The sequence below is a fragment of the Larimichthys crocea genome, chromosome VIII (assembly GCF_000972845.2).
Source record: "Larimichthys crocea isolate SSNF chromosome VIII, L_crocea_2.0, whole genome shotgun sequence".
Taxonomy (NCBI): domain Eukaryota; kingdom Metazoa; phylum Chordata; class Actinopteri; family Sciaenidae; genus Larimichthys; species Larimichthys crocea.
The window spans coordinates 13,160,719-13,185,168 of record NC_040018.1 but is presented as its reverse complement, the minus strand read 5'-3'; the positions used below and the strand labels follow the sequence as shown (position 1 = coordinate 13,185,168).

The 24,450-nt window shown below is 39.2% G+C and overlaps 1 protein-coding gene across 9 annotated transcripts in view; it reads left to right on the top strand.

The window, feature by feature from the left end:
- tead1b (TEA domain family member 1b) overlaps positions 1–24,450 on the top strand; it is a 46,221-nt gene that overhangs the window by 16,076 nt on the left and 5,695 nt on the right. Inside the window, exons 4-12 of one of the 9 annotated variants that reach the window (XM_027281394.1) lie at positions 15,623–15,687; positions 17,601–17,663; positions 17,754–17,816; positions 19,570–19,581; positions 20,473–20,604; positions 20,873–20,919; positions 21,023–21,084; positions 22,046–22,170; positions 23,499–23,672. In XM_027281394.1, the coding sequence (XP_027137195.1) occupies positions 15,623–15,687; positions 17,601–17,663; positions 17,754–17,816; positions 19,570–19,581; positions 20,473–20,604; positions 20,873–20,919; positions 21,023–21,084; positions 22,046–22,170; positions 23,499–23,672 (743 nt within the window). Of the gene's footprint in view, positions 1–15,622; positions 15,688–17,600; positions 17,817–19,569; positions 19,582–20,472; positions 20,605–20,872; positions 20,920–21,022; positions 21,085–22,045; positions 22,171–23,498; positions 23,673–24,450 lie in introns of all 9 variants that reach the window. The other 8 variants (XM_019277525.2, XM_027281395.1, XM_010744798.3 and 5 more) reach the window with 8 other exon arrangements.

The window sequence follows — 24,450 nt, the reverse complement described above, 5'->3', positions numbered from 1 at the left end:
TCGTCCCCATACAGAGCGAGGCTGCCAGAGAAGCTGTCCCTCTGCTGTGGATTAAAGCATGACAATTCGTTTTTTCTACAGTTATACATGAGCAGTGCTAAGTGCGTTCAAGTTTTCTTTCTCTGGACTGTAAAAAGATTGTTGCTTAAGGTTGTTTCAAAACCCCAAAAAACAAACCCAAATAAAGGTTTTGTTTTTGTGGTCTTGAATCTACCTTAAAATCTGCTGAAGAGACAACTGTAGTGTTGAATAGAATTTCGTCCTGCCAGATGTGCTCTGTATCTGGTTACACATTGTCTCACCAGTAGCAGAGTCATTGGGTTGTCTTTCCTACCCTTACTGAGCCAGAACTGTTTGACACAATAGTAACATGAATTTCTTTCACGTCCCAGTGTGTAAACAGAAAACTAAAAAAACCTAGTGGCATGGTTCAATGTTGCAAAATTATGACAATAGTGCTGTCTGCCTGTTTTTCAGCTACTGTCTGTGTGGGGAAAAAGCTGTAGAGAGATCAGGGAGGTACAAAAAACAGAATTATGTTTGCTGTTCTCTCTACTAACATATCAGAGTTTGTTGGGACTTTGTAACATTTTACACATTTTATTTTGAATAGATTGAGTTTGTTAAGTGTTTAAAATTGGATCAATACAATAAATGGTGGATGGCGTTTTTACAGTCTATGTGTATATACACAGTCACATTTTAGCACTAGAAACCGGGACACAATCAGTACATTCACTCTGAAGTTCCAAATGTTTTGCAGCCATATCCCCTAAATCACAGACAATAAGGCTGTCGCTGTAGGGAGTGGTCAGCTTGATTACATCAGTGTTAAGAACAAACTCAGTGTTGATACTCTGAATGTGGCGCTGTGCCCCCCCTCCCAATTCTTCTGACATATTGTTTTTGTGAGCAAATCTTACAAAATGCTCACTGATGTGGCTTTTGTTCCCTTCTTCTTCTTCTCTGTTTCAAAATAAGCAAAACTAATTTTCACATCTGCTATATCTGCAGGACAATATTATGTGAAGGCATGTGGTTTTGTTTTTTTCCCCTACTTAACCCATGAGTAACTCCATGTAACGTTTTCCCCGTTCTGCAGCATGTCACTGAACAAATGTGTGCAAATATTGTAATCTACTTTCAAATCAAATGTTATTTATTAATGGCATAGGAAAGAAATGGTTTACATTTGAATGCTCAGGGTCACACATGTGGGCCAAGTGTAATTGTGACATATACTGATACAGTCAATGATAGTAAATAAAAGCTTTTTTATCTTTATTATTTATTATTATTTTTAATTAATCTATCTTGTCTCCATATCCTGTTTCCTGTGGGGTGCAGCAGTCCAAGATATACAAACTATCAAATGTATTAAGGCAGATTTACTATTTAGAGAACTCAACTGGACAAATATTGAATGAAATTCAAACCTTGGCTGCGTGCCTGCTATAAAAACAAAGATGCTCTGACATGTGAATGTGTATTCTTTGTAGGATGCCTCTGTTTTGTGCAGTGCTACTTGCTAACTGGAATGTCATCAGAGATGACAAGTAACGAATAGAGTGGTCCTCCATGCTGCTACAACGGATTGATTTGTCTAAAACATCTAGTGATTTGTCTTTTAAGAGGGCAAGGGTTCAGCTAAGCATGGTGAGGCTGATACAGCACTGTAATCCAGGTCCAGGGGGTTTATAACAGCCACAGACAGACACCACATAAAACCTCTCGTGGCATCTGAGATGAAAGTTGGCTACAAGGAGACAGGTATTTTGTAGTTGAGAGACCCTGGGGATGGCATAGTGTTCCATACACAGAGCTCATCACAAGAGGAGCCGCCCTGAGTGCCCTTAAGCCCTTTGTTATCCTGGGGTAGAGTGCAGAGTTAATTAGCAACAGTCTCTATAGCAACTGTGTTGCGGTACAAAACAATTTCTAATTTCTGCTTCTTAGCTTATTGTGGTGTTTACCTGAAGTGTTTCGGATGTGCTGAGACCAGCACTGGCTGGCACTGTGCCCATCCTGTGAGGCAATGGAAGATATCACATCTGTATAGACTGCATCACCCGGCACTTGCCATGGCCCCAGAGTTTACTTAGAAGAATATTTTAAAAAGTGAAGGGAAATAGAGGGCACTGGCCCCTAGCCAAAGGCCTAAGACTCTGCACTTGCATAATTCACCTGCTGTGCGAGGCTGCATTCATTTATCACAGAAATAGAGTTGATAAATGAAACAACACGCTTCACTCAAATTGTATGTTTATTCATTGAGTTATGTATTTGCACTTGCCCCGCAAGCTAAATGACATTGGTGAATTTTTCTCAGTTACTGTTTGAAAAAAAAGAAAAGAAAGGAAGAACTGATTTTTATTCCATCTACTCACAAATAAATATGTAAATACATACCCTATTCATAGGCTATACCACGCCCATGTCGTTTTTTCATTGTTGTTTCTGCCCCCAGTTGTATCTGAAACACTTACAGTGCAGATGTATTCACTTATCATATCATATCCTATCATAAATCTGATAAAGAGTAGAAGCAGTCACACCCTTATTGCACATTTATCCTAAAATTAAGAAATGCTGTCACCAAATAAGTGAAATACCCCTTTATATTATAATATTCACCTTGTAGATGGACTGCTGGACACTATACCTCTGTCCATATGTGTCTTTTGATGTAAAGCTTTTCCTATTACCATTCTGCTGTTCGCTCTGCCATCTTGTCAGTGATCCAGCCCAGACCCCTCCTGTGGGAACTAAGTGGCACTTGGTTTGCAGAGATGCCAAAGATGAGTTAGATATAATGAGCAGACCTGGCTTGCCCCCGATGGCCCAGCACTGTGCTCCTCTGGGGCTCGTCTCGTCAGGCCAAGTATGCTCTGAGACAGAGCGAGCGGACCTGATCCTCCCTGCTGGGCGGATAATGAGGAATTCTGGGATCAGCTCAGGCTCCCCGAGTCACCTACATTCACTCAGAATGGAGTGTGAGGAACTTCATTGCAGGAGAGGCATCACACACCTCCAGAATAATCCCTCATTTGTTCCCCTGCCATTGTCAGTGTAAGACTACCGTGTTTTCACACACATGGTAGTGAAAAAAGTCCAATTATTTTATGTCTTCCTCAAAAGGAGTAACTGTCAAAAGTGTAAATAGTGTTGATGCAGGTATGAATGAGGGAAGGGAGAAGTCATTTTGAATTAGGATTCAAGAGTTTGGGGTTGCGACAAACTGGTTATTTATTCATCATGGGTCGCTATGGAGATATATACACTGACAAAAGGATCAACCCTGCACCTACGGTTGATGCGAATGGGTCAAGAAGTACGAATCAACCTGGTTTTTGTGTTTGTCCCGAACTGGGTGCAACACATGTCAGACAGTGCTGTATTCAACAGGTGTCTTCTATTGTGGTCGAGGATTTTGGGTAATGCTGCTGATGTTAATACAGTATTTTATGTAACAGACTACCTTGTCTGTCTCATTCTGCCGTTTAGCAGTGACGTGTATGGAAACTACAGTCGCTGACCTCCGTGGTCTCATATGAACGGTCCACATCATTTATAAGCATGTTCACTAGAAAGCGTCATACATGAGGTATAAAAGGTGTACCAGTTTGTCCACCTGTCTCTCCGGTGACGTGAAACATGCCGATTTTGGACTGATGCATTATTCAGGGCTGTGAGGCACACACAACAGCTGTGTAATTCAAATAGTATATGTTTTTATGTCTCTTTAAACAAACCTTTTGCTCACAGTCCTCCTGCACCTGTTGTTTTGCACTGCAAATGAGACGAGATGCCCACAAGGGTCTAAAATGCCCCAGCAGACTAGTCAGAACGTTTGGACAACAGCTGAAAGAAACATCCAGGTAGATTCGAGGTCTCACCGCACTTTTTGTTCGTATAATTCGATTCCTATATACCTTTTTAGCCTGTGAACCATCTGTGTTTCGTTGGGTCTGAGAATGTACAATTAATGAGAGTCGGACCCAAAATGGATCTACATTTAGAGCTCCCCTGTTGCTGAGCAGCAGAATCGATTTTGAAGTGCATATTATTTCATGGCAGTCTGTTCACGGGGGCAGATTTTAGCTCTAACTCGTGCCTGTGTTATGGTGACCAAGCATAACATGTTGTGAGTCGTGTGTGAGATTCCAGAGTCTCCTGCTCCAACAGCTTCATGTTGCTGGGGGTTCACGCCTCACAGGGCTGCTCGCCGTGAACACAGCGGTGATAGAGGGGGCTCACGGAGGAAGCGGTAGTGATGCTGCTGACCAGACTGTGATGAGATGTTACTGGGAAATGATTTCATAGTCAACAAAGGAGTTGACTTTCTGATGAAACCTCAATCAAATGTTGTACTGAATCACCCTAAAAAATGGTGCTCAATGCTAATGTGTTGCCCAGATTAACATTTTTGATTATGTTTCGGTGATTTTTCTAAACAGACAAAATGATCAGTGTCTGTGTTTGTGATTTTCTGTCTGCCTGTGTGAAAGAGTTTGCACTGAATGGTTGGATAGCAGGCTGTGGCTCTCTGCCTGCCTGAACCAGGAGTACATGGGGTGTGTCCCTGCTCTGAGGTCTGTGTGAGGCCCTCTGAGGCGGGCCTCTGGTTTCAGGTTGCACGCTCCCAATTGGCTGCTTTTGTTTGACTAAAACACAGGGAGACTTCTTAAAGATGCAGTGTCACTTTCGTGCTCTCTTCAAGAAAGCATCTGTTTGATGCTGATTATATCATATTCCATTGATGAAACACTTTTATTCTGATGAGATCATCTCATACTGATGGGACCATTTTGTGTAATCAGCATATGAATGGAGTCTGAATGCCAGTGTTATTCTCTCATCCAGAGCGCAGGGACTACACTCCAGTGTGAACAGAGACAGTCATCTCTTCCTTTGCTGTTTGTGGAATAGAGAAAGGTCTCTCAACCCTGAACAGCTTCCCTGGAAACAAAGGAAGACTCTATCCGCAGCCATAAAATTATCATACTCAATGCTGTGTTATGGTCTGACCCTAATAATACATATCACATTATTAACGTTGTAGTAATAACTGCATGTTTATTATGTTGTGACTATCAGGAGCATTTCCTTTTAACTGTTTTGGGACCATGCCTCTTTCCAAACTTTGATTCAATTACAACTTTCAGTCAACTGACAATTTACAAAACAAAACAAAACAAAACAAAAAAAAACCCAAAAAACGTAAACCCATCAAGTTTGACTTTTCATTTATACATATTGGTCACAGCTAACATGTCTTCCTTTGTCCTCAGATGCCGAATTGATCCTGAGAGATTGAAAATATTGATTTGACTCAGTGTCTTACTTTGTTGTGGAGAAGGGGGGCAGTGCACCTTCCTGACTGTTAGCGTCGTGTTCACACATTGGACTTGCCACACAGCCAGTTCCTCAGGAGACTCATAATTACAGCCGTCCTTTCAGATTAGTCCAGAAGCCTGTCCAACTGTGGCTTCACTCCCTGGTCATTTATTTCATCCCTTTTCCTCTCCTGAGAGGCACACCTCAACACAATGAACAGGCCAGCCTCTACAATAATGTATGTGATGATAAACACAGTGGCTCCTAATTGATAGAGTGATTCAGACAAGGGCTGCCTGTGCAAATTGGTCCCCTGTGAGTATATTGCGAGTTGGGACTAGCGGGTTTCAGCTCTGGTCTCGTTTGAGAGGCGTAGAGCGGGGAGAGAGGAAATAGAATGGGCTGGACCTGCTGAGTGATAAAGAGGCTGTCTTTGCCTCCTCAGCCCTGTCTGAATACAGGCACAGTTCAGCAGAGGTTGGCTGCTGTAATCCTCTCAGTGTCTCCAGGAAGGCTCAGGTTAGTGACCTGCTGCTTTGTGATGTCTTGTAAGATTTTGAGAGAACACCTCACCTTTAATCCCCCGCTGTTCAACTAACACATTAACTCAACCGCTCCTGACCCAGCCCCTGCAATAAAGCCTTTTATCCAGCTCAATAAGGTCATTTGAAGTTAAGTATTGATTTCTTTTGGTGTCCAGAGAAAAAATGGATTTTTAAAGAGCTGTTAATTACAGTTGAACACTGCATTACATAGAGAACTTAATTGTGCCGTGGCTGGATTTTTAAACACTGACTTGCAGGTTACAGTAGCTGTTTTTATGCACGTTTTCAATTTGTGCATAAAAACTATATAAACTATATACTTCCCTTAAAATTACAAAAAGGTCCAGTGTGTAGGGTTTTGTGGCATCAACCAGTGAATACTGAAAAACACTCTCCCTTTCAAGTGTGTAGGGGAGAAGACCCCGTCTAGAGCCTGTGTTTGTTTGTTCTGGGCTACTGTAGAAACATCAGAGCCACATGGTGGACTCTGTGCGAGAGATCCCGCTCACTTCTTACACACTAGACCTTTTAATACATACATCTTATTGCGTCCTCTTCTTCTGCTGTGGTTTAATGGCACCCAACTGGATTTATAGCTCCACCAGCTGTTTGCATCTGTAACAATTGTGGCAATTTGCAAATTCTTTGACAGATTTAGTTTAAAATGTGTGCTAAATAAGATGGAAAGTAGGTCAGTGAAACAAAATGACAGATTTGTGCTCTGTAGTACTATTTTGTATTTTAATACAGATAAACGCTGATAAAAGAAATATGAGTTCTTAACCATTTCGTGTAGACAGTACCTTTAGATCAAAAGTCAGTGGTCTCCTGGGCAAATAAAAGCACACATGACAAAGAATAAAAAAAAACTAAGCATGCTGTCATGGTTGTAAAAGAGAGAGTATTATCAAATGTAAAAAAGAAAGAAAGAAAGAAATCACACAATTCACATAAAACCCCACTCAGTTTTTTCAGGCTTTGAAATAAATGAACTGCTCTTAATTATAGACTTTCTTGTTTTTACATCCCTGCTTTCTTGTCTAAATGAGGACTGAATAGAGTTGTTTCCTGTGGATATGGGAGGAACACCCTTGTACATTTGAAGCCAGAACTGGAAGAGGCTGTGAGAATTTTATGAGACATTAAAAAGACTGCTATGCGTATTTGAAAAGATCTGCCATAATAACTACCTTCCACTAACTCATAAAAGTGTGAAATTATTTGAAAGCCAAATACATCACTACACATAATGGGTCAGTAAAAAACTTTATATTTCTGTGTGTACATTTACTTCCTGGTTATTGTATTTACATAATAGGACCTGGATCAAATAAATGATACACAAATGGGGAGCCAGTTTAATTAAAGGTTAAAGTATGTTTTCCATTTTAGCCCACAGGCATTGAAATTGTTTTGTGTGTGTGTGTGTGTGTGTGTGTGTGTGTGTGTGTGCTATAGTAGGAGGAGGGATTTCTATTGTGTCATAGAGAATAGCTTTAGTGTTTGTGATCATAGTGGTGTCACGCATGCAATGTCTGTCCTTGAAGTCTTTATTATTGGCCCATGTTTCCGGTGCGAGGGTTCAACAGTACAGGAAGTTAAAGCACTTGTAATGAGCTGATAGTGGACTGGAGTCAGATGTTATGGTCAGCAGACATTCATATTCTGACTTCCACAAGACATTTTAGTGCTGAAGGGCCCAGAGTGCTCGGTAGAGCTGACCTGCATTATTACAAAAGATGTAAAGCGATAACAGAGATGTTGGAGCTACGTGTCGGGAAACACCTGCAGGGTCTGGCCTGCTGAAGAGATTTTATAATTAGCTGTAATTGTTTAAGCTTAGCATATTGTGTTCTCACCACGGCAGATTTATTTCCATGATAATTATTCATTGCAGAAACCTATTTGTCAGCATAGTCTTGGCTATATAATGGCTACATAATGCTAAACTGATAGCATAGTGTTCTCCCTCCAAAAAGGGCGCTGTCAGTTTTCTTTCAAGTCACAGGTTCTCCTCCACTTGGCAAGTGGTGGTTTCCCATTGATATTTCAAGTAAAAGGCTTTCTGCCCCTGCCTGCTATTCCCAAAAAACCTGGGACGAATGCCTTCATATTGTTGGTTTAGTCTATTGTGATGCTAATGTCTGCCTGAGACCCTTGAGTCATCTATCACGGATGACAGGAAAGCTGGGACCATTGTGTTGGCCCACCACACACACACACACACACACACACAAGCACGTACAAACACACACACATACACGCGCACATACACATACACACACAAAACAAACAACACATGCTGGGCTGTGGTCTACATAACTTTAAAGTGGAAGAAACCAAATCTAAAGGTTTGTACCAGCGGACTAAATCAAATGTTTATTAAAGATTGAGAAATAATCCTGCAGAAAGATCCTTGTGTTATTATGAATAGTTGAAAGTGATTCAATTTGGGCAGCAACTATCTTAATAACTTAATGATTTTTTTGTTGATATATCAATAATTATTTAGTCTATAAATAATAGTGAAAAGAGCTCAAGATAACATCTTCAAATTGCTTCTTGGTTATTTAATTGTTTCAGCAGTGTATTAGATATTAGCTGCTTGCTTTAGAAGTTAGTGTTGTCTATATATAAAAAATATATATATACAAAATGTCAGAAAACAATAAAAATATCCAACATTCTTTCCCGAAGCCCAAAAAGTGACATCATCGAATGTCTTCTTTTGTTCAGCCAGTCGATAAATCAGCTAATTGCTACATCTCTAATGTGTAGTTTCAAAATGTTAAGGGAAAAACATTGACTAACTTTTTCTATAGTTGCTATCAATCATTTCAAACTTAAATCTAGCAAGGAAAAATTATTTGCATTAAATTATATAAGACGTACAAGTATCAGAGCAAACAAGGCATGTTGCTGTTATCTAGGTCATCTTTTGATCATCTCCAGCCTGTTGCACTACTGTAACACTTCCAATATAAGTGCAGTTTAATAATATTATAATGTGTTGATTAAAATACTGAAGAACTGAACGAAGGGTTAATGACAGATCTGTCCTGAGAGTCCGGGCAGCGTCACATGTGTACTCTCTGTTCTGTGAAGCTGCCCTCTCAGGCCCTGCAGAGAGAGACAGCCGAGTGGTAGAAGCCACACACATGTAGGCAATCTGCTGACTGATTCTCTTCCAGGCCCAGCGCCGTCTCATGGCAGAGTGCTGCGCCAGATGTGACTGTGGTTGTGCCTGCATTAGAAAAAAGTGCTGTTACAGGAAATGGATGCTTTTAAAAAGAGAAAAAGAAAAAAAAATGGAGCAAAGAAGTATTGTTCTTGCCCCTCAAAGGATGTAACCAAGCCAGTTAAATTGTTTAATATGCCATTACTTAAATTAGCCTCAGTGTTTATGTTACACAGGTGCATAAAAGCTTTGTCAGTGAAGACAAGGCTTTGTGTTTTACCTAGTTGTTATGGAAATCCAGAAAGATAAAAAAAAAAATGAGCCATCTGCGGTATGGATTTGTCTTTTTTCTTTTCTTTGGCACAGATAAAGTGGTTAAAGTCCTAGGGAGCAAATTCTCAATTCATCTGCAAACTCAGGGAAGATTTTATTTAATTTTTTAAATTTAATTTGAATTTTTTGGCCTTTTTTGAGCTTTATGTGATAGAGACAGCTGAAGAGTGACAGGAATGTGGGGAGTAACATTTTTAAAAAAATGCAAAATGCAGGACCAAGAATAATAACACTCAAGCAAGGCTGTTACTGTGATTCATACTTATAAATTACAGGTTATACTATAAAGCTATGGACTGTCAGTGCTCAAATAAGTAGATTATGGACAACCAGTTTAATCCATATAGTGCAACTTTTCACGTCAGACATGAATAGACTTGACTTGAAAAGTTAATGTAGCCATCTGTTACGTATGTGTTACCTGACTGAAAATAACCTTTTTGTACCTTTTGATGACCTACATTGAATTTTGAACTGTTGGATAAAATAAACTATTTGAAGACATCTTTGGCTTTAGAAAATTGTATTTTTCACTATTTTATGACATTGTAGAGAGCAAACAATTGATTAATCAAAAAAAAAATCAGGTTAATTGATAATGAAAATAATTGTTAATTACAGGCTTAGGGTGCAAGTCTGGGGATGAGGTGTAGCTGTGGGTGGCAGAAACAGCAGCTATAAAAAAAAAAAATTTTTTAAGTGTCTAAAGATTCATCTTTACTGAAATCCTTACTTTGTGTGTTGTCCTGTTTGTAGAGTTTAGTTCATAAAAAGTTGACTCAGACGCTGAAGGTCTTATGGGAGGTTCTAGGAGGTTATTTCTGGATGAGTTGTCTCTGAGGTTGGTCTACAGTGGGCTGTGACAATACACTCCATTGTTATTCACAACAGAGGGAGTCTGTCCCAGGTTCCTTGGAAAAAGGATGCTGAGGGCCAAATTGGATTTCTGACTGAATGAGGAATCTATTTGGGGACGGTCTGGAGAAAGTGGGGCTGCTGTTGAAGTGCCATTCATATGTTGCAGATCCAGTCTGAGTCATTGAGATTCAGAAGAGAATCCACATAAATATTTAATCCTTGTCCTGCTGTTTGAGTGACAGCAACAGCCTATAAAGAGTTAAGTCTGACCTCGCTGGAACTGGAGGACTTACAAACTTATTTCAACATTCAGAAACTGACCCTTGAGTGACCCTTGTAGTGTGGATCTTACATTTGAAAAAGACATCAGGGCAAAGATTAAACTAAAGTATCATTTACAGTGTACGTAGTTAAAAAAAATATTAGTTTATTCACTTAAAGAAACAGTGTGTAGGATTTAGTGGCAGCTGTGCCAGCTGAATGCCCCTCACCTCACCGTCCCCTTCCAAGTGGGTAGGAGAGCCGACGGTGGCTGCAAAGCTAGCAAAAATCACCCAAGGATGAGTACCTGCTCCCTCTGTAGATATAAGAGGCTCATTCTAAGGTAACAAAAACACTATGTTCATTTTTAGATGAGTTTACACTAATGCAAACATAGTTGTGAATATTAAATTCCATTTCTGCTGCCATATCTGACACACTGGACCTTTTAAATGTACATTTTAGTGGCGATTTATCTGATGAAAATTATAGACAATATAAACTAGCTTTAGTCAGTAAAAATCTTGTATATTTATTTTTGGTCAGTTTGTAATATTTTATTTTGAACATTTAATTTGACACACTGATAGTTTAGTTGGCTGACAGTATGAATCAAAGAAACTGTCAGGGTCGCCGGGGGCTGGAGCTGAACCCAGCTGACATTGGGCGAGAGGTGGGTTACACCCTGGGTGTCACCATTAAAACGCTAACATGTAGAGAAAACCATTTAGACACACATTCACACCTAGAGGCAATTTAGACTCCCTAATTAACCTATAGATTAACCTATTAACCTGCATGTCTTTGGACTGTGGGAGGAAGCCGGAGCACCCGGAGAGAACCCACACTGACACGGGGAGAACATGCAGACTCCACACGGAAAGCCCGCTGGTAGGTTCAAACACAGAACCTTTTTGCTGTGAAGCGACAGTGCTAACCACTATTACTACATTTATTTTGTAGAGACAGTGAAACTTTTGCTGTTTTGGTCAAATATCTGAGGCTCATATCTTGGTTTCATAATATTCTACAAGGTTAGACAAAATCACGTCTTATTTGAGTTTACAGTCCGTCTAAACTCGTTATTACTGTTACTGTGTTTGTGGCGCCACTTGACTGCAGGTCCGCTCTAGGAAAATAATCTTGATTTTTTCTTCATTTAGTAAAACATACTGTAAGATGTGAAGTGTATTTCAAATGTCAGCAGTGTTGGTGACACTCGTCTGCAAAATTTTCAAAAAAAAAAAAAAAAACTGTTCACAGCTACTGTATGTGCTACTGGTGCTGCAGAATCAAGGAGAGATCTTCGCTGTCTGTGGATTTGATAAAATGGCAAGCGCACAAGCTTTCACCAAGGCATGTGAACCCACCGCAAATGGAATTATCATAAGAGGACAAAAATGTCTTGGCATGAGGAAAATCTGAAACACAGCAGTTATTTTGAGTTTTTGAAAAGCAGAATTAAATTTTACATAAACTCAAACTGTGAGGATAAATCAATTGCAGGTTAGTATCGTGAATGATAGAATCAGCTTCAACAACTTTTTATCATTCAAAAAAAACTATTGTTTGTGGAAGACTTTCTTTTCAGTTTGTAGAGAAACGTATAAATTTCTGGTGGAAACAAGACAGTTGTGTCTAAAGCATTTTTAATCTTGAATGTCATTTTTGTCAGCAATTGTTGTTTTTCGGTGTAAACAGGCAGGGGAAAATACAGACTAGCCAGGACCCACTGAGCTTTTTTTTTCCTAGCCTGGTGTAAAGAATAAATGATTCACCAGTAAGCAAGCTTTCAGCTGGCCATTTCTGTGTGCTTTGATCGAGGAATCAGGAGTTTGTATGAATGCCTGTATTGTCATGTTATGTTTCCACAGTGTGTGAATTATTGAAGCCCCCGCTTCATCTGGTGAAGTTTACACTGCAGGCGCACCGGACAGGCAGGCTGAAATTGTAAATCCCCAGATGTTGTTTATTTGTTCTGTGAAGTCACGTGACTGGGTTCACTAAGGCTGGCCTCGCCTAAATGTTGTGTGAAAAGAGCTTCGGGGTCAACCTTCAACAAATCCTCTCTCCACTCAGCTGAACAACGAAATGTGTAGGTGTGGCACGTAGACAGGTGCTGCAGGTATCAAAGATCTCATGTTGTTGACAGGTTTATACTCTGTGTTTTTATTTAAAGTCACCTTTCACCCAGTTTAACTTTACTCTGATGGTCTAAAGCCTGTAAAATACAATCAGTCTGAACATTTCACTTTTCTTAGGACAATTCTAAGAATTTCCATGATTAAAATCAGCACTTCTTTTGAGAGGAATTCAAAAGGAAAGGAACTCAATTTCAGTTTCAAAGAGACAGTCTGTGGTAGAGCTGAAACAATCAGTTGAGAAATTAATTAGCCCATAGACATGAAACGAATAAATAGATAGTAGATCTTTGGTGCAAAAGAGGCAAAAATTCACTGGATGCAGATTCTCCTGGTTGTCTTGTGTCTTGTGATAGAAACTGAATATGTATCATTTAACTCTTTAATGTATTTATCATGTCATGTTTTATTTTTTTCATATTTAATTTTCTGTAATATATTTTTTGTTGTTTTGTAATAATATGTTAAAACTAAAAAAATTAGGGTTGTTTTAAGTATTTATGCTGTGCACACCGCTGTGCAGTGCTCAGGTAATTCGGCTGAAGAAGCTAAAGGTGAAACGCGTTGTTCGCTCCAAATAAAGTCACAGAGAATAATTAAGGTGTGGTGGTTGATTTTGATCCTCCCTATCTGTTCATGCACCTGACTGCTACTACTAGCTGTGCATAGGGAGCTCTTTCTCAAAGAACTGAATGTTTTGGGTTTTGTAGTGTTGGAGACAATATAATATTTCTCAATATTTGTCAACATTTTATGGACAAAACAGTGAAACATACTGTATATTAAGCGTTAGTCATGGCCTTACTATATCTGGTCATAATGTGATTTTGAGGTTTTAATTAAAAAGCTGCTATGCCCAGACCAACAAGCAGATAGAAATATATCCATCAAGTGTTTTCTTCTCTGTGGATTTCTGCAACATGTCTGCCCTTTTAAACCTTTTGAGACGTACTCTTAACGCTCTGTCACATTCTGTGATCCGTGATGTAAAAAGAAAATGCCTTTTCTTCTGATTACCTAAGATACGGCTCATTAGCACATGTGTGCTACATCGTGGTCCCATTGTGTCATAACAAAAGTAAGGCCTTTAATTGATAATGAAGTGAATGTAGAAAAATGTTTCATTATATTGAGGGTTTGGTGCATTTCATAGAGCAGTAGTGCAGATCCATGGCATTGGTTAGCTACAGCTGGACACATAATTAGAGTGCCTCCTTACCTATAATTTGTGTAATAGTTTTGGTTGGCGGCATGTTATTACCATATGAAAGGGCTAAGCAGGGGTCATGTGCATTGCTACAGCAATTAGAACAGAGCTGAGGGCAGAAGAATGTTTGGAGCCGCTGTTAATTGGAAATCTCTACAAAGCTATGCTTTAATTATAATTTAGTCAGAGCTGCACTGTTTTAAACCCAATATATTCAGTTGCCATTATTTTCTGTAATAGTATGAACAGCTAGGTCTGTTTCCTTTCAAAGCGTCGGGCTTTGAAGAGAATGAGATTGAATTAGATTCATTTGAAAGAGTTTTTTTTTCATGCTAATGTCTCGTGGTGTTTTCACAGAGGAACTGGATCTGGTTTGTATAGAAACGTACATACAGACCTTCTGATTTAAATACACTCCAAATATGATGAAAATGATTAGAGACCTTTCATATTGTGTAGCTTTGTGTGTGATTCCCTGACTACTTCTTAAAATGCTTTGAAATGAACTTATGGCGGCTAATTAGTAATGTTGTAAGTATCAATTGTGAATGAAGCCATGCATTAGTCATCCAGACTTAAATATTCATTATTCATTTAGGAATGGGTTTTGTTTAACTACTACTACTCTTACAATACTGCTTATCAATCCGTTACTTCTGACAGTACTCTTAGTTATTTTTGAAGAGAAAAAAAAGAACAAATTAAAAACTAAATTAATATTACTTTATTGTCTTGTACTGTCCAGTACGACGACTGCAGTCCATAGAGATATTTAAGAGTAACGGAATTTATGACTGACCCAAAATCTGCAGGTATACCCTGATTGGACCCTGACAACATAGTAGGTTGGTAAATTAACTAGCCAGTTAACTTCATAACACGTCAGAGACTAGTAACTTAGCAACTGCACTGCTTAAATGTTATTGTTAGCTAACGTGACCTCTCCATTGGTAGAGACCAAATGTCCAGATGATTCACTGAGCGCTCTGAAACTGTGAATTTCTAAAAGGACAGATGATGTTTATATCTCCTCCTGTTCACATGTTTGGAATGATGGCTTGTGTTTCTCTTACATACAGAAGACTTGTTGCACTTGTGGCAACGAGCATTGTACACATCGACCCAGTGAAGTGTAACCAGCCTTTTGAGTGCTTATTTCTTTATTGTCACAAGGAGAGAAGGGCAGAGCAGGGTCTCGTGTGTGTGTGTGTGTGTGTGTGTGTGTGTGTGTGTGTGTGTGAGTGTGAGTGTGAGTGTGAGAAAGACAGAGCACTGCCCCTCACATGTCACAGGTTAAGAGCAAAGTCATCATAGACAAATGTTTTAATTTCTCCAATACTGACAGTAAAACAACAACATCTAATCAATATCTATCAATACTACTGCAAAATTTTAAAAGTATTGTTTGTATGCATTTGACTTTCTGGAGCTCAACAGTATTAATTAAATACTTCCAGATTTTACACTCAGTCAGTCAAATTTTTAACAGCTGTTTCATCACCTGTTAATATTAGAAAAATTAAGCACTGAAACCATGAGCACGTCTATATAACAGCCTGGGATGAAGTGTTCAGACTGAAGAATTTATACTCTTACACACTCGATAACTGAAACTACTGACCTGATGCCATGCTGAGGGTTTCATCTGTTTTCTAAAAATTCACACTACTCCCCTGATATTCAGTGTTTTGTTCAGAGTTAATCTCTAAATGTTTTTTATTGATATTTTCAAAACATGTTTTTCATTTTCCTGTCTGTGCAGGTCGAAATGAGCTGATAGCCAGATACATCAAGCTTCGGACCGGGAAGACGAGGACTCGGAAGCAGGTAAGACTTACAGGAGATGTCTCTTTGGCATGAGCGTCGGAGAGCTGTGCTGCCTTTGTTTCTGCAGGAGAGAAACAAACTTAAACTGAGATTTACACAATGCTTAGCTGTCCAGGAAACCTCTGAGGTTGCTGTGTTGCATGAACAGGCCCCTGGATTATGACAGGCTCAACATTATGACTCCTACTTCACACTTAGTATGCATATAAAAAGTGTAGTTGTAGTTCTTCTTTCACACACACAATGCAGCGTAAAATACAGCCTTACATTTTCTACAGTGAAGCAGCATTATTGTCATCATGAAGAGAGCATCCAACAGAGCAAGTATTCTTCCTCATGACTAAGTCATGGAGGCCGTGCACTTGGCCAGAGTAAAAGCTTTTATTAATAGGAAGGTAAGGCTTTAATAGATTGGTAGCATCTCTGATCACAGAGAGGATTCGCTGCAGTCTTTGTTGGAGAGTGCCTCCTGTCTACTGGAGACACACACAGCTCAGATTCCTGAATCAAACTGTAAATCAGAAGAATTAAATTGCTAAAATAAAATCAAAGTATACAGTTGACTCCTAATTATCTGATGATGAGCCGCTCTGATGGTGCTTCAGTAACCAACCGACCGACTGATCTTCCCTCTAAACAGGAAATTTCCTTTATGACCGCTGACTTGAGTGACAGTGATAAACAAGCCAGTGTCTATGGTGATGTTCGATCACTGTGTGTGTGAATTGATCAGTCTGGAGCAGAAAGGCCGTGTGGTTTCTCTCTCTGTGACTCTTCTGTTTGACACAGAATCAGAAAGAGTGGAGAGAGAGTTGTTTACTCACAGCAACGCCAATAAACACACGCATCTATTTCTATTGTTCGTTATACCGTGCAATGTGTGTGTAATTACCATTTTATTCATGTTAGAGCTGCAACTAACAAGTATTTTCATTAGAGATGAAACGACAAAGAGGACAAATTTAAATGTTAAATTTTTCAGCAACAATTGTGATGAACAAATAATTTTTTTAAGGTAAATGTATCACTCAGATGCTAATCTTCTATGATATTAATTGTAAATGCTTTGGGTTTTTGGACTTGTGTGTGAAGTTGGGCTTTAGGAAATTCTGATTGACATTTTTCAACTCTTAAAATGAAAACAACTGAATGATCAGTTAACTTGCCGGTGATTTTCTTGATTGTTTTGTTTAAAAAAAAAAAAAAAAAAGCCAAAAATAGTGAAAAATGCCCCGTATAATTTCCCAGAGCTCAAGGTGACGTTGTTAAAATATCCTGTTTTGTCTGAGCAATGGTCCAAAACGTAAAGATGTTGGACAGTTGCAGATGAATTTTTCTTTCAACACCCGAACAGAAAAGAAAATTTGCAAATAATCTAAATATTTACCCACAGAGGAAGCACTTGATGCTCTTTCTGTTAAATCACCTCATTTTCACTAGAAAACTCACCTTGGATGTGATTTGCGTGAACAGTGTTGGAGAAGAACCTCAAACCTGTCATCAACACACATTACTCCTCTGTCAAACTGCTGTTCACACTGCTGAATGTTTCATGTGAGATTATTAAATAATTTTGAACGGTGTGAACGTCAGGGGTAAACTTGGCCGGTGAAATGCCTCGCCCAGCTCCCGTAAGAATACTAGACTAGCAAATTCTCATTCAGCACACAGCAGATCACATCTGGGTGCTCTTAATGTGTGCTAAAGGGGCCTGCATCCTCCTTAATCAGTTCACTTAAGTGACGACAACACACAGCATTACGCTTTATTGGCTGTTAGCTCGGTGTGTGGTTTGGAGATGCTTCTGTTATGCACATTATCTCCTTTAAGTGTTTTTTTTTTAAACAAAGAAATGTATAATCCACTTTGTACTTTTTGTTTTTTTATTTTCCGTTTTCTCTTTTTTAATGGAGGTGTCTAGTCACATACAGGTCTTAGCAAGAAAGAAAGTTCGAGAAATCCAAGCTGCCATTAAGGTACGTCTGGCTTTGCCCAGTTGCAGGGGGCTTTTCATTGCCATGGTTACAGGCTCTTCCTTTGTTTTCCTTCCCTCCCTTACCCCGCAGGTGTCTAGTCACATTCAGGTTCTTGCCAGAAGGAAATCTCGTGAGTTTCATTCCAAGCTAAAGGTATGCGCTTTTCTGCTTTTGGGCTTGTTGGTTGCTGTGCGTCTTAACTTCCTGTTTCCCGTGGTGACAGAGTGAATGCCTGGTGCTCTGATTTCCTCTAACCCAAATCCCTCTGCTGACTGAAGTCTGTTCAGATTCTCTAACCCCCTCCATTCACCCTCTCAGTCCATCTCTCCCCCGTACTCAGACATGCTGTCACTGTCCTGTCCACTTTCATCTTTTTACTTTCAACTTTTCATGACAGGGCCTTTGCTTTGAGAGCGGCTGCTCATCATTTCCATGGCTAAAAATAGGAAAGACGTATTGTCTTTTTATTTCCATTCATAAAAAATAATAAGTTTGATTTACATCAAGCACGCCACAGGAAAAAAATTCTACTCTAGTTTGTTAATGATACGACAACCTGACAGATACTGGATTAGGAATTTTAAAAATCTGATAACTATATAAAAAAAATAAGCATGACTGTTTTTAGCAAATTTCATAGAAAACCATTTTAAATTGTTGAGACCTTTTAGTGGACGACTAATTGTCAGACTAGGGTGGCTAATACCATTTCTTGTGACCAGTACTGGTCATAGTAAGATAACTCCAGCCAGTAAAGAGGCCTGCATCATGTACTGATCAGGCTGTAATTTTTACCCTATACATGTTGTAATATTTTATTCGGGGAGCATGCTGGCATTGGCTGTTGGTGAGTGGCTGAAAGCTGAACGTCTGACGAAATCGGTCTGATGGCGGCTGGCTGCTTTCTGAAATTCCCTCTTTACTTTCTTGTTCTCGCTTCAGTCTGTTGATAACTCCAGACTCTCACAATGCCATGGCTGTCAGCCGCTTTCCTTCCTCCCAGTTCAGATGTCATCATTTCAGAGCGATCTTGTCAGTTATTTTAGTAATAAGTGAAATCTGTTAAACTCACCGAAGAGGGCTTTTCAGACAAGGAGATTAAAATGGGAGAAAAGCATTGTGAAAGAAGTAATCTTGTGTAATATTGATGTGTAATTTAAGGTATTTTATGAAGTAGTGCTTGTATATCAAAGGACACTCCGCCCATGTGCCACTTTCTTCTTTTCTTGGGGAGCCAACTATACATTTTGACTTTCACACTTTTCTCTGCTTCCATTATTCAACACGAATTAATGACCCCTCGTTAATCTGTGTGTGTGTGTGTATGTGTGTGTGTGTGTGTGTGTGTGTGTGTGTGTGTGTGTGTCTACGGTGAGAAACCGAAATACTCAGATAGGCAGCTAGCCACATGAATGCCTGTTCTTTCAAGGGCACAGGCGGCTGTCTGAAGAAAAACAGACAGCTTTTGTATGAATCCCTGTCTTTTCTCATTTAAAGAAAATTAGAGTTCAGGGGCAAAGAGAAATACAAGTGTGCCCTTCGTTTAAGGGGACAACAATGAAAAACCTGTTTCTGGTCTTGTGTGTGGCATTTTAGTAACAGCTTACAGAAATACCTGCTGTTTTGTCTTGAGCGATGACTACTGATCATATTGTAAAACATTATAGAGCGCAGCCCCTTCTCTCCCCTTCCTCCCCAGAGATCAAGAATCATTTGTAAATACAAATTTCATGATCCTTTGTTATTGAGTGTTCGTTGCTCATTTGTGTTGTACTCTGTCTTAGTAATCTAAAATTCAGTTATGTTTTTCACTGATTGAAGCTGTAACACATACTTTTCAACAGTTTCAAATGTTGAATTAATTACAAATATATAATAAAATAAAACCATGTTTGTTTGCATTCAGGTTACAAGTATGGTAAGTATTTGTTTACTGTTTGCGATGTTGTTTGTGCTTTTCTTAGGGGCTGCCTCGTCCTTCAGCTGCTAGTTTCGTATTTGTGTTCCTGCCATAGTGACACTGCTGCAGTGTTTTTCCAGTTTATTGGTGTCTCTTTGTGTCATCATACTATTATCATACTGTAGCTTGACTGTGCTCCACCAGCATGCTTATCTTTTTAACTTCTGCCACCAGTGAGTCTGCATGATTTTGCTAGTGTGTGTGTGTGCCCCAGTGTGCGCTCTGCTACAGTATTAAATTCAGTGACTTTAAATAAATATATATAAAAATTATGTTGATTAATAAACAAGTACATCCAAAACAACATACAATGTGTTGTGCACTTCTGCAGGCTTTTGTGGTTCTCTATGAATTACTATTCCATTAAATATTCATATCAATTTACAATTGATGTAGATTTGTTCTGATAATTTAAAAACACTTTGCTCAAGACTGAAGAAAGGGAACTAATAAGAGCTTCGAAAGACTCTTAACCAAGTGGGCTTTGTGTCCTTCAGTTTACTTGAGAAATTCTTCAAAATGTTTAGATGTTTTGACATGCAGACAAATGCAGCCTTGATAGAAGGCAGAGCTGCTGAATGATTTTTTTTTTATTTATTAGTATTTTAGTCACAAGCAACTTTTACATTTAAGTGCATTCCACTGTTAGCCATTGGAATTCAGTTAGTATTGTTTGACATTCCTTTAAATAAAAAAGCCTACACCTAAATAGCAATGTAGACGCATCTTCTTTTAACCTGCTTGCTGTTGTGAGAGGTCAGCTGTGCTTTGTGTGTTGTTTGGAGGCTGGTTGTTGCTACCCCCCCCCCCCTTGCATGAATGCTAAACCTTTTGTGACTGCTGTTAAAGGACCAAGCAGTGAAGGACAAAGCCCTCCAGAGTATGGCCTCCATGTCCTCGGCTCAGATAGTCTCTGCCACAGCTATTCACAACAAGCTTGGACTACCAGGCATCCCACGCCCAGCCTTCCCTGGAGCCGGGGTAAGACTCTCGTCTGCGCACCACTATTGATCCATCCTGTCCAGCTTCACCCAGTGCAGTCATGGGGGCCAACCGTGCCGAGACCAGGGCCAAATCACATTACACACAACAGCTTTGCACAACTGCCCCTATCAGATAAGCCCATGATCAAAAGGAATGGTAGTCAAGATAACTACATCCACTGAACATGGGGCTAAGAGATATTTTGATCTTGTTGCTAACAGCTGCTCACAATTGGATGTTCTTTGTTGTCTATTTATATATCTAGTTATGGCAGGGTATGATATCGACTGGCCAGCCAGGATCCTCACAAGAGTAAGTCATACTTTGGTGTCAGAAAAACACAACTTCATTCTTTTTAAGCAATAAATAATGCTATGGAAATTTTTTCTAATAAAGCTGTCATTTTGTGTTCCAGTATTAAGCCTTTCACACAACAAGCCTATCCCATCCAGCCAGCAGTCACAACAGCCATTTCAAGTGAGAATTTACCTTTTCAAGGAACCTTGAAGGAAAACTGTACATCACACTTTCTACAACTGTTGCCGAATCTGAAAAAATGGAAATGCAGCTCGTTTTTCACACCTCCACCTGAATGAATCAATGTATTGCAGCTCACTGCATCTCTACATGTGCATTCTCGTGCTTAGTATAAAGCATTCAAAATCTCCTCAGTTGTTAAATCTGTTCATTTAATCTCACTCTGGCAGATTGTGTCATTGGAAAACAAATAGAGAAGTGAAACAGTATAGCCACAACAATAAAATCACGTTGCGATACTTTGAACCCACTTACATTTCTGCTGGAGCACCTTATCTTCAGTGCAGCTCCAGGAGGGCGGGGGAGAGTCACTGTGGGTTTAAAACTAAATGAAATCATTATCAGAGGTGGAAGTTTTTAATCAGTTAAGTTTGGAAAATTTTTAATTTGTAAGCACCTAAGGTTTCTTTTTAACACAAGACATGCACAGACAACTGATTTATTCTTAACCAACTAAAGTTTTTTGTGGTTTTAGGATTGATTGGAAATTAGATGGTGCTCTTGTGTGAAACAGATCTGAAACCAAATCATCTGTTGGCCATTAACATATTTTTATACCATGTGACTGCTTAAAAAAAATAAATAAATACATTATATATATATATATATATACACATACACACACACACACACACACACACACACACACACACACACATAAATAAGTATGACTTGAACCAAGTCCCCTCAAATTCCTTTTGAAATGAGCAAATTGAAGCTAATAATAATAATCATAATAATCATAATAATCATAATCATAAGGACAACAGAAGCCTCTCAAACAGTACTTGTTCATGACATCAGAGTTTCATTTGTTAAAGTGAACATCTTCATGCTGTGCTGTAGAGAAACCCACAGACAGGATGGATATCTTATTATTACTATTGTGGTCTTACTGCAGGTTATGAGCCCACAGCAGCTCCAGCTCCCACGGCACCAGCATGGCAGGGCCGCTCCATCGGTACCTCCAAACTCCGACTGGTGGAGTTCTCCGCCTTCCTAGAGCAACAGAGAGACCCAGACTCAGTGAGTAAAGCATTATACCAAAGCGTGAAATATTGCTATCTCGTTGCATCCTTATCATCCAGTCCTTTCCTCCATGAATACACTGGGACATTTTCCCAGGCAGAGAGTCAGCTGAGTGGAGGCCAAAACAAGCTGAGAGGGGAGAAGCCTGGCCTGTAGGGACACCCAGCATGAAAACCTGCAGAAATAATGAAGGACTGTATATTAATCAGGTCCTTTAAAAAAGCATGCCAAAACTATATTTACACTGCAGACTTTGAGCTCAGCGAGACGTTCCACAGACTCACAGAGTGCGAGTTGACTAATCAGCAGCTTCAAGTCTGTGTCACACATTTCTTGTTTGCTCCAGCAACTTTTTAATGTTTCTTCAAATTTTCCTCTGCATCTCTTCTGGTATTAATACCACATGACAACAGCCATTAATCTTACATTTAGCTTTTAATGCTTGAAATTGTTGCATTTGCCCTGAGGGCTACATGCTGGAGAGGGCTGCTCTGGGAGCTTTTAAACTGAAGTGCAGTGCCACATGACAGGGTTTCATACAGTCATGACAAGGGCAACGGACCTGAGGATCAAACGTTTTCCTCTGATTTGATGCTTTCTCTTCTGCTTTTTCACAATGCATCATGGGTTTGAGGTTGCTGTGAAAAAAACAAATATTCTCAATTGAAACGTCTTTATAGAATACGACAAACCTAATTTATATTTTCTATAGCAAAGCACATTTCATGTTGTCAATTTAGGTTGATAATAGTTGATTATAGTTGCCTTTGATATCAAAATATTGTTTTTCATGTAAGCAAAAGACTTAATTATGCTCATCTACCATTTAGCTTTTGGGAAAAAGACTCATTTTACAGTTCCTTTTTGCCTAATTTAATAGTTGAGATCTATCTTGGATCAGAATTTGTGGTTTCATAGCTTTCTGGCCTATCAAATAAAGTCATAAGCTTTGGGTGAAGCAGTCTAGCATTCCCGACTTGGTTTCATACAAATCGGGGGATCCGTTTGTTGTTTGTGGCTTTAGTGGAGCAGAGTGATATCATTTGTACATCATAAAATCAAATAAAAAGCAATGTTGCATCGGCTTATTTCTCACTGTTACCAATCTAATTCCAGGTACCACTTGCTCATCATAATTGTTTCATTTTATTTCAGCAAACCTTTCTGTGTTGATGACTTCCTGGATATTGATATGGAACACTGTGATAAATCATTTTTATGTCCGGTTCTAATCTTAAAATTCAGACAGACCTCTTTCTTGACACAACCTGAAATAGAACACATTCCAAAGTATGTTTCTGATACTATTTATGTGCTCTTTTCAGTACAACAAGCACCTATTTGTACATATCGGACAGACAAATCATTCCTACACCGACGCCCTGCTGGAGTCGGTAGACATTCGTCAGATTTATGACAAATTCCCAGAAAAGAAAGGAGGACTGAAGGAGCTGTACGGAAAAGGTCCCCAGAATTCCTTCTTCCTTATAAAATTCTGGGTGAGTATAATTTGCCAGCCACATTGTTACAGCAGTTGTAATATCATTGTGACTTTGTGCACATTGTGAATCCTGTTCAGTAACAGTCTGTTCAGGTTCATCTTTAGTGATTGGTTGCAATCAGTCTACACAGAGAAGATTGCTCTCTTAATGTTTGCAGAATGCACTCTGCTGTATGTGGACTTGCATAGCAGGAGAGCTTTTGATCAAAGCACTCACTAATTCAATGTAATATCTCCAAACAATGGAGTGACCTGGTTGCACTCCTAATGGCTGTTTAAACATTGCATGTATTTCCTGCCTGATGCAAAATGCTAACTAGCGGCAGCCAACAAAGTAGGACCGTATGCACTTGGACCAAGTCCCCTCAAATTCCTTTTGAAGTGACCGGCCAATCTAAATTTCAAATGAAAGACAGAATCTGCACAATAATGAATGTATAACTGCTTTGCTTAATGAAGGAGGACAATGTTGTAGGAGGATGTCTCCTCTTTTTGTATCCATAATGAACAGGATGTTGAGGGCAGAGAAAGGCTTCCCTCCAGGAGCAGACCCGTTCAACCTTGTAAATCAGTCTTTTAACATAACTTCATTTAATCCTCTTTAGAATCTTCTTTTCAGTATGAACACATTAACATGCATATTCAGATGTGGCCAAAATTTTCTCATTTGATATGCGATGTACATGTTTAATCTTTGCAGCCCCTGATCAGACAGTGAAGGAAATTTTAAAATTTAACATTTTTAGCTGCCACATTTAAATCTAAAAAATTCTGAC